Below are 14,793 nucleotides of genomic sequence, written 5' to 3'. Positions count from 1 at the left end.
GTATTGTTTTTCTAATATCTGCAGCAACCTGATGTCTTCTTTAATTCCTTTTATATGTGCTTTTTCCCTTTCTGTCTTGCCAAAGATTTGTGAATTCTGATTTCTTCAAATAGATGTTTAGCTCCATTTTCAGCCTTTCTTATATTCTGATAACATTATTTTAATATTTTCATGCTATATTTTTAAGTACTGCTTTGGCTGCATCCTTAAGTTTGACATATATTATTGCTTAGGTTACATTTTCTTTATGATTTCTTCTTGGACTGCACATTTCTAAGCACATAGGGATTACTATCTAATTATCTTTTAATTCTGATTTCTCACCTAATTGCACTGTGGCTGGAGTGTGGGTCATCCCTTCACTCTTTGCTGAGGTTAACTCTGTCTAGTGAATGGTTTGCTGAGAAACTGCTCAAAAAGAACACACAGTCACTAGATGCAGTGTCCTGCACCTGCCCATTATGCAACCTTACTAAATGCTTAAGTCTTCTACATGCTCACCTGGTATCTTGCTTGCCTGAACTACCAGGAATTATGAAGGATGTTAAAACCTCCCAGGACGATGCTGGATTACATATTTTCCCATTTTTCAATTTTGCTCAAACAGTATTTTATGACTATGTTATTAAGAGGTGTAGGTACTAATTTAGCATGTTTTCCATGAGAATTGAGGCCTATTGTTTTGTAATGATTTTATCTCCAGGAAGGTTTTATCTCAAAGCTTTTCCAGGGCCCCTACCATGCACAACTCAACAGGCCATTCACAGCATAGTTCATGCAATATCAGACTCTAGAGTTAGACGGTCTCTTTGGTCACTCAGAGCACCTTGATTTTTGTGGCTTATTAATACAGCTTTACCAGACTTATTTTGTTTAATGTCTGTCTGATATAGCTTTTCTATCCTTTTTCACTATCCTAGATTGCTTATGTCTTTTATAAACAGCAGATGCCTCATTTCTTTTACAATCCAGTTTGAATCAGGTATAGTGGCATACATCTGTAATCCTAGTACTCCGGAGGCTGAGGCAGGAGGATCTCTATGAGTTTGAGCCCAGCCTGGGCTATATAGTGTACTCAAGGCCAGCCTGAACTACACAGTGAGACCCTGTCTTAAGCAAAACCAAATAACAAAAAAAAAAAAAAAAAAAAAAAAAATAAAAAAATAAAAATCTAGCGTATCTGTCAGGTTTTACTAGAGAAACAGATGTAACACAAGATATACAAATGTGTAAGAAATGACAAGATTGGTTTAAGATGGTCAGCCGCAGAGTCAGATGCAGAAGCATGCAGAGGGGTTCTGCACGCTGGAGGCTGAAGGGTCCAGTCCAAATTCTGGAGCTCACTTTACTGTTCCATGCAAGTCTGTATCAGGAGGCCCATGGGTCTGCAGACTGAAGAGTCTACGACCAAGGCTACAGAGTCCCAGGAGGAAGCCAGTCTGCGCCAGAAACCAGGAGACGACAGCCCAAGCTGAAGAGGAAGGCTGGGGGTCCTCCAGAGAACGAGGATGTCTTTCTTCTTTGCCCTTTTGCAACACTGGTGGGCCTTTCACACCCACACTGTCTGGGTGCCCTCCTCTTGCACAGAGTAAGGACCCTACCTGACCCCTTGCTGATTTCTGTTACATTTCTAAACTTCCCCAATTGACACCCCAGAGGTAAAGGAAAGTCTTCTACATCCCAGGATGGACAGCTGTTGACTTAAACTTCTGGACTTAAGTTGACACAATGTTATCAACCATCACATGTGTGATAAAGGCTTTTTTTTCTACATTTAATCCATTTATGTATATTGTAGCTATTGACACATTTAGATTACTTCTACTATCCTGTTTTGGAGACAGTAGTGGTCCTTCCTTTTTTTTCCCCTCCTCTATCTTGTCTTCTTATGGACTATTGTCTTTTGTTATGTTTTATTTTACTTTTTTTTTTAGATAGGGTCTCACTATATAGTTCAGCCTTGGCCTTGCATTCACTATATAGCACAGACTGGTCTTGAACTCAAAGCGATCCTCCTGCCTCAGCCTCCCCATTGCATATGCCTTCAAACTCAGGTTATTCTACTTATTCTTGCTTGCAAACTATTATCTCTGCTTATTTTTAGTCATTTATCTAGAAGTTTTTAGTATACCTACTAATATACCAAAGTATAAAGTTAACCCATGTTTCTATACACAAGGGCCTTATATTCTGATCACCTCCTTCCCTCCCTTTTGTATATTTTAGTTTTACCTTTTGAACCCTGTAAGACATAGCTTTAGTTACTTTAAATGATTTACATAGTTATCAATTTTTTGCTCTATGTTCTTTGATATATAGCAATTTTTTTGTACTAGATCACTTTATTTTGTTGGGGGAAGCTTAGGATTTTTTTTTTTCTGAAAATGTCATTTCATTTCCCCCTTTTCTTGAAAGACAATGAATTTTATTGAGTATAGGTTCACAGCCAATTTCTCATGACACTTTGAAGACACCTGTCACTGTCTTCTGGGACATAGTTGCCGCTCAGAAGTTTGCTGTCACCGTCTTCACTCTGGAGGTTACCTGGCTTTTCTCCCTGGATGCTTTTAAAAAACAGTTCTGCGGTTTTACCATGATGTGTCTAGAAATGGATTTATTTATCCTGCCTGGAACAAAATTACTGGAACATTATAAACACTTAGGTTGAAGCTTGCACCTCTGTTGTCTTGGAAAGTGCTGGGCAGACAATTCCCTACTAAACTGGAGAGACTCCTGGGGAGCCAAACTCGTAGTAGTCGGCACAGACACCAACCGAAATGCTCATCAGGATTCTGCTTCTGCTTATTTTCAGTGAAATTGAGGCCCAGATGTACTAAAATCCACGCTCTCTAGGCCAACAGTGCGTCCTTTTTCACTGTTTTATCTGAGCAAAGGGTGAAGCGGCTGGGGCGCAGGGCCCCTGCGGTGCAGCCTGGGAGCCCCCTGCAGAGGGGTGGGCTTCTGCAGCACCCGTGGGAAGGCTCAGAAGGCCTGCAGACAGGCTGACAGGGCCACCGCTGACCTGCTTCACGGTTTTTCACTTTGAAGAACATAAGTGATGTGGCTGCTTTCATTTGCAACTAATAAGCAGGACAAATAAGCCAAATTATTCTCATTTAGCAAAGTGTTTTATTCAAAAGCTTCTCAGCACCAACTAGTCAGAAAGAACGAACACCACCTTTTCCTGCCCCCCAGCCCCCAGGGCAGAGGCAAAGTCAAGCCACCTGGCTAGAGCGCCCCCTAACGATTGCAGAGAGACCATGATAAGGATCTGGTTGTTTGCTCTCCCACTTTCTCTACGCCTCTGTTTAACCCAAGGCAAGCAGAGCTGCACCCCACAGTTCAGTACAGGAAGGAACGTGTCAGCCTGATCACCCTCCTCCTGTTCCTGGGCCGTAAGAGGCCCGAGAAATTGCCTGGAAAACACTGAATTCCGGGACTGGCCCCAGGGAGGACGGCGGTCTGCGAGGCCGCGCAGGTCTGAGGGCTCAAGGCGTAGGCACCTCCCTGCCCGGCCGGCCGGCCTAGGAGCCGGGACGGGGTGCTCCTCTGCAGACACCCCGGCTGCTCATCCTCTCCTGTCTTCTTACAACAGCCGCCCAGGACCTTCCAATGCTGAGACCCGGAGCTGCTGGAGACGAGAGAGTAGATACCATGTTCTCATTTTTCCTTTTTTTCTTCTTTGTGAATATTTTGTTGCAGCATAAAGCACACTTCCCTAAGAGGTTCCTGGCAGAGGCTGTAAATCTAAGAGTAGGACTGTGTCCTGGGGGAACACACAGTCACCTGGGTAACTTTGGCTTCGTCCCTGGATCTGTCGTTTGCAGCTACGTCAGGTTCATGGGGGGCAGAAAGAGCTGGAGGCGGCATCACTCAGCCAGAGCCCCCATGGGGTCCCATGCCGGGAGGACAATGGGCTCCTGCTCTAACACAGCCAGCACCTCTTCGGGCACATACTTCTTGTCCACCACCACCTCGTAGACGTACTGCGTGAACCACTCGTCAGTCATGCACAGGTAACCTGGAGGAGGAAACGGAAGCGCATGAGTTCAGACGGTGGGGCAAAGGGCAGACGCCCTGTCGGCATCGCACAGATGCTGCTTACAGAACGTGTTTTCCAGCTTTCCAACTTATATATAGTATCATTTAATCCAGGTCTGGGCAGCAATTCTATGACCTAGACAGACGTGGTAAAAAAAAAAAAAAAAATGGGGCATAACCTGTACGTCCAGGTGACAAGGGTGAGGATCAGAGTGGGATTCTGGACCCATGCGGTGCCACACCAGTGCTTCTCCACTGCCTGCTACCTTGCTGGTGGCCAGTGCTGCCCTGCATGCTGGCAGGTAGTTAGAAACACATCCTGTTCATGCAGCCCTGTGCCGAGATGAATCTCCAGGGCAGAAGGGCAGCTCACAGCTCTATTCTCAGCTGGCCCACCCTCTCGGCATCAGGGGCTCTTCTCCCTTCCTATCACACTCCCACAGCAACTAGCTGAGCTCCTGCAGGCGTCCTGATGGGTCACACCACCTTCCCCACACAAGCCACTCACTGACTAATGACACTGTGTGAGTCAAGTGACCACCAGTCTGTGCTTTATTGGAAAGGAATCTGCAATGAGGCTCAGGCAAGACAGGATAAGGAAAACAGACTGCCTGTTCTCCTCTGTAAGGCTACAGAATTTACAGGCTTCTCAGTGATCAGAAAGATGCTGCTGCACTAAGACCCCAGGCTGCAAACTCAGCTAGGACAAAAGGAACCTATGCCAGTAACCTGTCTCCTCCCATTAGGAAAAATCAACCTGTATCTCATACCAGAACAATACAAATTCCCTTCAGCAGCATACTTCCAACAAACCTACATGGGAAAATGTTTGCCTAACCCACTTCTAATACGAAGAGCAAAATTAAAGTGAAGAAGTAAATTGTAAGTGCTGAAAACAAAACTGGGTTTCTAGGCTAGGAAAGAAATACAGGGCACAGAGGGTGTACCTAAACACACCAAAGGACTTACAGGATCCAGCAATCATTCTAATCAGTAAAACCCCCTCCCTGTATCTGGCACCTCTTATCTATTGGACATCTGAGCCACTTTCCTCTGAAAGGACTTGTATACACCTGGGTGTGCTACTCATTTCTTATGAGAAGAGACCAGAGAAGGGTAGCAGACATAAGATGTTTCTTACAAGAGGGTCCTTGAGGCCAGGTAGTTCTCGAACTTTCAAAAAGTTCTTTATGAAGGCTACATTCTGTTAATATTTACCTTGCTAGATATTAAACCAGAGCATGGGAAGCTGAAGCATGAGGATCATTATGTATAAAGCTGGTCTGGGCAACTTAGTGAGACCCTGTCTCACTATAAAGACTAGTGATGTAGCTCAGAGGTAAAGCATCTGCACAGCATAAGCGAAGTCCTGGGTTTAGTCCCCAGTACCACAAAAATGCACAAAGTTAAAATCTCAATTTAAAATAAGAATTTAAAAATAATCACAATCTATAAAACAAAACAATTTTTACGTGTTCCACTAGGTCTTCTCACAAATCCTAGTTTTGTAAGGCTCGATTAAAGTTTATTTGTATGTTGTTAAGGAAAGTCAAACAACTGTTATATTTTAGTCACAAGCGAAACTGTGTAGTATAATACTTTGGCTGCAATGTCAGAAGTTATTCATGTTAGTTTACCGTTGATTCTCCAGCAGGAGACACAGAAAGCCACAGAAGAATGTTCATGCAGTAATGAATACACACATGGAAATTAAAAAGCGGCACTGCTGGAAACAGGTGAGGTCTTTGGTAGTAAGAAGAGAGGTATTGGCAAGGACTCTGGTAGGCTGACGGGCCAAACCTAGGCTGCTGTGGGAAAAGAAACAAGGCCCCGAGAAGTCCGTCACAGCTGAGCAGAGTCCTCGGGCAGGGGCTCTTCACATAAGCAGATACGCCCACTTTTTGGAATATGATCTTGAGAAGTACAGTTTATCACCTCTTTATTTCACTAGCTGAGTAATTCTTAGTAATTCCATTTTTATTACAACAGTACTACCTAATGATAATGTTTTTCTAAAATTTACATGTAATTAAAAGAAATCCCTTTTATACTCAATTTGTAGTAAGACTCTTTCCATAGAGACGAGCGTATTATATCAGTTTTCATTAAACACTGTATCTGCTGAAATTATAGTACAAATCAGACTAAAGTGATTTTGTAAATAAATGTTTTGAACATTTAAACATTGTTTTTAGCTAGAAAAGTAGTGCTATTTTTCATCTCAAGGCCTGATGACGGGAGCAGCTGGACTCCTGTAGCTGCATCTGTGTGCAATGCACTGCAGTCTGCAGTTTGAAGTGAACGAAGATCTGGCCTCTCACAGGTATGTCAGTGAGGGGAAGACCTTGTACACCCCTAAAACAGTTCCCAGGGACCCACAGGTACTCAGTCCACACTGTGGGACCCGCATTAACACAAAGGCTGACCGAAGTACCAAAAAGGCAGCACGGGGTAAGTCCACTCTGAAGGCTAAGCTGACAGAGGGGATTATCCAACACAAGGACGCTGCTACTCTGTGAGTTCGTCTACGCCCAGTTCTGCCTTTTACCTCTGACACAGTCCAAGACCACTCGTCCTGATTTAGTATAGCATGTTTACCCTCAAAGCAGGTGCCCTGAGAAAAGCATTCTGGGGACTTGCAGTGGAGCCTGCCTCTGGCTCTGGGTTTGACACACATATACACACACACATCCCCAGGGCTCCTCTCTCAACAGGAGACACGGGAGGAAAAGCACGGGCTGGGGCTCTGGCCTGTCCTGATGATTCATGAAGTCTTTGGCTTTGCTTCTGTCAGCCAGTCAGGACCTCAACATCTCATGTTCCAAGGCCCCCCAGTACCACTTCCGGTGCACCCTGAGTACACGCATCCCAAGACCCTCAGCACCTGCCTTCTGCAAAGCAGGTGAGAGCAAGTGGGCCAGTCTGCTCAACATCACACCCCAAAACATCACCACCACTGTGCACACCAGACACTTTTCAGAGTGGCTCTGGGCAGTGAGGCAGGTGAAGGGCAGAGGCAGACTCATGTAATAAAGTTCTGTATCCTTATGATAATATTATCACCATACAATCAAATGAATCTTCAAAGAATGCCCAAAGAAAATGGACGCTAAGTACTTCTATACTATCTTGCTCCAAAAGCAGATCAGATCAAGTCTTCACAAATTAAACCTCCTATCAATCGTAATCCACCCTTTCAGTGTCTCTGCCAAACAGACCTGCCTTGATCAGTGTCTCTCTTCAGGATATGAGTTCTCTGGGTGCCCACAAAAACCTTCCAGTCCTGGTGGCTGTCAAGTAATTGTTCCCTGAGTAGATAATAGACCGTGGCTGCTGGAACTGTTGACACTGCTTGTCTGGAAGTCGGACTGAGAAGATTAGGATCGGTGTCTGAAACTCAGGAAGGCTGTGCTTAGGCAGGTGCCCGGCTTCTCCCACTGGAGGAAGACTGCAGCTCCCAGCCCGAAGCACTCCCAAGGCAAATGGAAAAAGAAAGCGAAGCGAGGTCCCAAGCTAATGCTTAGGGAAATAGTTCAATGAGTAAAGAAAGTCAGCTTGAGGAACTAAGGTGAAATGTAATCTTATTTAAACTTCAGGACTGGAGTGTAGCTCAGGTACAGTACTTACCTAGCATGCTGAAGACTGAGTTCAATTCCTAGCACTGCAGACCAAATGAAACAAAAACTAACCAACAAAGAACACACTTTTGATGCTGCTCTGCAGTCTTTGGGACTTCATCTTAGTGACTTGATGTTCTGTAAAATGGTTCCTCACTACATGAGAAGATTCGACTGTGAGACTCTAAACCTTAGTAGCTTATTCACATTCTATGAAAAAGAAAGAAATTAAATGAACAGTCTCTCAGAGAAGCTGGTAATACTGTCGGCATTCTGTAAACCAGAGAGTAGGATCTATCTGTAAGAGGTAAAACAATGTCTATGGATAGAGCTCCAGACTGGTAAGGTAGATTCATACCGAGGAGCTCCCCAGCTGCAGCCTTCTGGAATCCTGCCGGACTGCTGACATCCAAAGTGTCTCACATAAGGTACATGTGTGAATCATAAATACTTCAGATTTTATATTTTTTGTTGTCTGTGTTCTATGAAGTATTTCACCTAACAAACTATCTGTGGTTAAAATGCTTGACAAAACCAAGTTATTGTTCTGGTCTGGGGGATCCATCTAGCAGTCTGACCCTACGGCAGCCAGACCACCAGACCTCATTACGTCACTGCCAATCTCACCCGCTGGCCTAACATGAGGACATGCTCCCAGAAAAGAGTAGAGCCTCACTGGCACCTGCCTACACTCCGAACTTGCTCTAAAGTGTGAGAAATCACCTCCCAGGGCGTTAGTCATTTAAGATAAAGTTGCAAAGTCTAGAGCAATGCGAACGTTTTTTTTTCCTTTTTGGTGATGTTGGTGATAGAACCAGGCTTTTGTGCATGCTAGGCCAGTCCTACCACGGAGCTGCACTTTCCATGAAAAGGCATTTACATGATAAAAGTAAATAAAAATGGTATCTCTTATATACAACTATGTTACAAATACAGATGCACATTAAAAGCAACAATACACTCATAGCTCTACACCATGGCGTAGGTGACGGTGTCCTCCAAAATTTCTAAAATATTGTATTTCTTTTCCTTTCTCCCTTCTCTTCTCCCTCCCTTCCTTCCTTTCTTCTTTTCCCCTTTGTCACGGCACTGGAACGCGACTCCAGGGCCTCTGCACTTGCTGCAGCCTCAGTCTTTTATTTTGAGACAGGGTCTTGCTGCGTCACTAAATTGCCCAAGCTGGGCTCAAAACTGTAACCTGTCTCAGCCTCCCTGCGCACTGGATTACAGGCCTGGGCCACCACTCCCTAAAATGTATACGGATGCCGCACAGAAAACTATACCACTAATCTCTGCTAGTTCACCAAAAAGGACAGTTTGTGCTGTCATTGTTTGATTGATTACTTTTGTGCCTACATTTTATAATCTGAACAACTAGTTCTGAGATAGCAATATGCAATATATTAACTAGTGTTAATTCCCTTTTTGAAATTTTGTATCATCTCTATCCTTTTTTTCCGTTTTGCTTTTTAAAATAAGTTACCTAAATTAAATCAAACTCATTATAAAAAATTTTAGAAACACAGTAAGAAGAGGAAAAAGAGGAAGAGAAGACAAATGTAAATTCAAAAGCTGCCTATAACGTATCTCCTAAGATAAGCCTTATTCAAATTTAATCTATATCCTTTGATGGCTTCCACACATGAACTTGACACATTCTATAAAAGTCTGTGTATCACACACACTTGTATTACGAAGCACTACATGCTTCTTTTCCAATTAATTGCTTTCCATTTTGATCAAGAAACTTATCTATATCATAATTTTTAGTGTCAAATCCAGGATTAAATAAAAATATATTTAATCAATCCCCTATTTTCTATTTAATCTCCTTGATACATTTGATTATCAATTGTCTTTTGGACCCAACTGACCCTTTTTAGAAAATTTTATTTGCAGAGCCAGGTATAGTGGCTCATGCCTGTAATTCCAGAACTTGGGAGGCTGAGGCAGGAGGATCACTGTGAGTTCGAGACCAGCCTGGGCTACAAAGTGAGTTCAAGGGCAACCTGAACTGTGTAGTGAAACTCTGTCTCAAAAAGACAAAACAAAAATGAAGTAAAACCGAAAAACATGAAAACAAACCAAAAACAAAAAAATACCCAAAAAAACATAACCCCAAAACAACAACAACAAAAAACATCTCCTGGAAAGTTTACATTTTACAATGTAATATCACACATATTACTCATACTTGGGTTTTAATCTTCCTAACACTGAAGCAAGCAGGGTTGGCTTTATTGTCTAAAGTTACATGGACAGTAAGCAAAGCCCACATCAATTCAGGTTTTAACCTCTAATGTGAGGCTTTTCCATAGGCTCCCCTTCCTCCAACAGTGCTCTCAGTAAGTAACAAAGGACCTGGGCATGGATTATGATGTTGGGAACAGATAATAGCATTGAATCTAGCTGGGGCTTGGTCCCCTAGTTATTAGGAACCACAAATCAGCCCACAAATCCCACACTAGGAGTCAGGAACCCTGGGTCCCTAAGTGCCTTCATGAGGAGACTGCTCTCTTTCAATCAGAGATACCTATGTTCCATGTACATGTATTCAGAAGGATGGATAACAAAATAGGTTGGAGGTTTTTTTTAAAAAGCCAGAGGAAGGGAATCAAAACAACCACTTGTAATTATGACTGCTATTTGGACAGCTATCTGAGAAGAGACTTTGTCTTCCTCCAGAGTAAACATAAAGTCTGGCTCTGAGGTGAGGGTGGATTTATGTTTGTTGAACCTTTCCTTGATAAAAGAAGAGATACTCTTAGAACAGGATATTACTGCTGGCCTCTCTCAGAAACAAAGGCTACAGAAGATGCTGCTTCCCTGGTAAAGGCACCAGGGAAGATACGGACTGGAGAATGCAGGAGGGAAGGGACTGTTGGGGTTGTGGTTTGTGTTTCTTTTATGCATTAAACCACAGCGAAGTCCTCTCAGAGCAGTGACTTGCCCTAAGAACCGCCCTCCACTGAAGACCCCAAAGCCTCTCCACTACCGTTCTGGGCGCACGAGCACGGGCCAGCAAGGCTGGGTGCACATGTGCACTCTTCACTCTTGGGGACCGAACGCTTCCAAGGGTTTGTTTCCCTAAAGCTGAGCTCCAGGGACTTCTCTCTGATCCCAGAAGTGCCACGGGTGCCATGTGTTTCGGGCACAGCTGCTCTTTAGTCACTCCTGGGGAGCTCCATGGATGGGAGACACATTATTTGATGGCCTCAGTCCTCGTGACCTGTCCAAATCAGGCTCCAAACGTCAAGGGCTTCCCTCAGCCATTCTGTCCTCTGCTGGTCTCCCAGCATCGCTTTCCAAAAATGCCGCAGCCCTAACTGGAAGTCACGACGTTCTTTAAGCTGACTTGCCTGGAAGTTCCTGAGAAGGCCCCGTAGTTCCAGTCTCCCGCAGGCTCGTCCCCATGTCACTTCCTCCTGTGCTCCTGCTTCTTTCAGCATTTGAAGCAAGTGAGTACGGGAACGCTGGCTTGTACCTCAGCCCTCCTAAAGCCTCCCAAACCACAAAGTCTTTCCCTCGACTTACTTGCTGCCTGCTCTGCTGTACCAGTTTTTAAATTTTTATTTATTTATTTATTTATTTTTAATTTATCCGTACTAGGGATCAAACTCACAATAAATTTTTTTTTTTTTTTGTCTTTTTCCTTTTTATCGGTATCAGGGATTGAACTCACGACTGCCTGCTTTCAAGGCAGGCGCTTATGCCGCTGAGCTAAATCCCCAGCCCCTCTCACAATAAATTTTTATTTTAAAGAGAATAAAACAAAACAGAAAAAAGCAGAGCAGAGCAGAGTAAAACAATGCAATTAACACTGGATTTCAGAAAAAGACAGCAGGAAATCAACAGTGGCTACCACAATGTCTCTTGTTTTCTTTGAAATAGTGATCTATACCTTCACACACAGTAAGTGAAGACACACCAAAATAGTATAAAAGCAATCAAAACACAATAATGAGAACCTTCAGGGCTTTCAAGAGCAGACACTAGGAAAACAATAAGGCTACCATAGTGTCTCTTGTTTTCTTCAAAACAGCTGTCCCTATCTTCATGCATATTGGAATCGAATAACTGAAAACAGATTAAAACCAGTCAAAACCAAGAATAAAAGCATTATTGGCTTTCGAATCAAAATGATAGGAAATCATCAATGGCTACCACGGTGTCTCGTTTTCTTCAGTGTAGTTGTTCATAATATCACACATACTAAAATCAATTTGTGTAAACCCTTTAGGTGAAGTTCTAAGCATATATAAGCTTATACACATACATCTATCCTTCCTGTATTAGAGGAAAAACCAAAACAACAGATAAATAACTATAACTAAGAGCAAAAAATAATAATAATAATGTAGGCTTTCAAAACAAGGTGGTAGGAATATAACAATTTTTGTTATTTTGCACAGTTATCTTTAAAAGTCTTAATCAAATTACCAGATATAGTCAGTAAAACTGATCTAATCCTACCGATATTATCTGTTTTGTGCCAAGAACTAACAGAGTTAGTAGTACAATCATCTTAGTAATCTTAAGTGTGTATATACATACAAATTTAGTTCATTTCTCTTCCTTTTCTCCTTTCCCGAGTTAATTTTTCTCTTTGAGCACTTTCTTACCCATTCACAGTATTTATTGACGATTTTGTACCACTATTTACACCACAGCCTTCCTGTTACCATTGAGTCTGGGGGCTCCCGAGGGGCTCACTCCACTCCCCCCCTTTTCAGTGACCTCAGTGTCAATGCCCACAACCGCACCCTGCACTGAGGGGCCTTCCTGGTTCTTTCTCTCTCTGTCATCTGCTTTCCTAGAGCAATGGTCCCTTCTTTGCTTTCCTGGTCTACTTGTCCTACATCTCAGTCTGAGCACATCAGGAATGCCACTTCCATCACATCATAGCCCTCCTCAAGTCCCCTCCCCACATCCCCGGGGGTTAAGTGTAAACTCTTCCGAGCGCCAGAGACATTCACTCCACTACAGCCTGTGCACGGTTCCTTGCATGCCATCAATAAATGCGAGCTGATGCTACTATAATGGTTCTTCCTCGGGACCAGTTTTATGCACCTCTACCACTTTCTCTCAAAAAACTAAGCACATGCAACGGAGCATATGCCCAGCACCTGCAAAGGCAGCACATTGACCACACTGGTTCTGAGTTCTTAGAGACCTGAAAATGGAGCTGCGAGGCAGGTTAGGCCTCATCTTTCTAGAAGGGAAAAGTGAGGGCGGCTGGCGCGCTTGTTCTCTTGCTCCCATTTATCTCCAGCTAATATTAACAACAGAGGGCTAATATTTCCGAGTACTTCTCATGTGCCTAGCACAGTTCTCACCACAACTGTAAGAGGCAGACAGATACAGCCCCCACCCCAGTCCTCCTCAAGAGTAAAGACAGAAGTTTATTCAGACCAGAAACACTGTCAAAGGGGACACAGTAGGTGAAGTCTGCAATGCCATCAAGGTTAGAGATGGGAGTTTTTGTAAGGGTTTGAGGGTGTGTGAAAAGCTGGTCTAGGCAACAAGAGTGATTAGCTAAAGAATGTCTTTTCCTGATCATTGTAGACCTTCCAGGAGAGCCTGCATGGTATTTAAAACTCTCAAGTTTACAGTTGCAATTTGACAAGAACACTTCCTCTGGTCTACCGAAGGCCTGTTAGTATCAAATAAGGAGATCCACACATATTATCTGATAAGCAGATACAATTATTATGTCTGTTTTATAGATGACAAAGCTGAGGCTCAAAGAAGTTAAATACCTCCACCAATGTTACACAGCTAACAGTGGGAGAGCCAGGACGCAAAACCTACTGCCATGCATTTTTTTTTTTTTGGTATTTTTGTATTTTTACTGGTACCAGGGATCGAACTCACGACCACACGCTTGCAAGGCAGGCGCTTATGCCGCTGAGCTAAATCCCCAGCCCCTGCCCATGCATTATTTTCTAGCCTGAGTCATGCAGACAATTTGGTCAATAAAGATGGATAATAAATAGTCCTTTTGAGAGAACTCTGATATCTACATATGATGGTATTAGCACTATCTCCAAATCTTGAGAGACATGAGAACTCTCCAATATAACATAACAAAATTATATTTTGTTCTTTTTCAGGAATTCAGAAATTTATTTTTAGTGCGTACAACTTATAAATTTTATGAGATACGACCCTCAAACAGATTGGCAAATGACTGTCTTTTCTAAGTCATATACACTTTTAAGGAAAATGTAAGGTGTGATTCCAACTCTGTGATCCTCCACAACCTGAATGAGTCAAAACCTCTCAATATGTTTCAGTTTCTCCACATATAGTACAGGTATAATAACCTAAGTTCCTATCTTGATTACTCCAACCTGAAGCCATAAGAAAATATAAACACTGTATATAAAAAAAAAGTTAAGGTAGTTATACTACTGACTTCTCTGAGTTCCTGAAGAGAAAGATTTGTGCTAGTACTAGTCCTGTTTGGAAAACTGAATGCAGAGAGAGGTCTTACGCTCCGGGTGAATGTTTTGGGGATGACAATATACAATGTATGTACCATTGTTCCTCCCCTGACTTACGTGTTTTGAACTTTTTAGGTTTTTTTCTTTTAATCCTTGAAATAAAATGGATTTAGAAAAAAAAATGTAAACACATTATTAAACTTTGAGTTCTTATAAGCAAGCTGCTATGCTATGTAATGGCATATCATGAGGAGCTCTTTCAGCACACATATGAAAATGTTTTCATACATCATTTCATTGATAGAAATAGAGACACCTGTAGGACCACTAAGGAAATAGTAACCGTCCATGTTACTGACAAAGAAATGTGAAACTGTCCAGACATGATCAGAAGTTAAATATTAACCTCTCTCTCCACCACTGACCTGGTGCCACAATGTATCATTACAGGAAAGATCTGGGGAGTTTTAAGCTGAGTTTTAGAAATCTGTCCCCAAAGTAACACGTGGTGTTTGGCTGGCTGGTTGGTGAGGCAATTAAAGGGTATGCAGGGTTTTCTAGACATGAAGGCTGAGTAACTCCCTTCAAATATTTTCCCTTACTTCAAACACACTTATTCTATCATTCCTGCCACTTTTTTTTTGGACAGTGTGTTGCTATGCCGTTCAGGCTGGCCTTGAACTCACTTT

General features: G+C 42.7%; 1 protein-coding gene across 1 annotated transcript in view; it reads right to left on the bottom strand.

Moving 5' to 3' along the window:
- Window positions 1–3,106: 3,106 nt before the first annotated feature.
- Window positions 3,107–14,793, bottom strand: part of Blmh (bleomycin hydrolase) — a 42,042-nt gene continuing 30,355 nt past the window's right edge. The window contains exon 12 of the mRNA XM_003469697.5: window positions 3,107–4,021. Coding sequence (XP_003469745.1) covers window positions 3,870–4,021 — 152 coding nt within the window. The 3' untranslated portion in view covers window positions 3,107–3,869. The remainder of the gene's footprint in view (window positions 4,022–14,793) is intronic.

Source organism: Cavia porcellus, unplaced genomic scaffold, assembly GCF_034190915.1.
Source record: "Cavia porcellus strain 051 isolate PalLab524CR breed Dunkin Hartley unplaced genomic scaffold, mCavPor4.1 scaffold_6, whole genome shotgun sequence".
In the NCBI taxonomy this organism is placed as follows: domain Eukaryota; kingdom Metazoa; phylum Chordata; class Mammalia; order Rodentia; family Caviidae; genus Cavia; species Cavia porcellus.
This window is presented reverse-complemented; position numbering and strand designations above follow the sequence as displayed.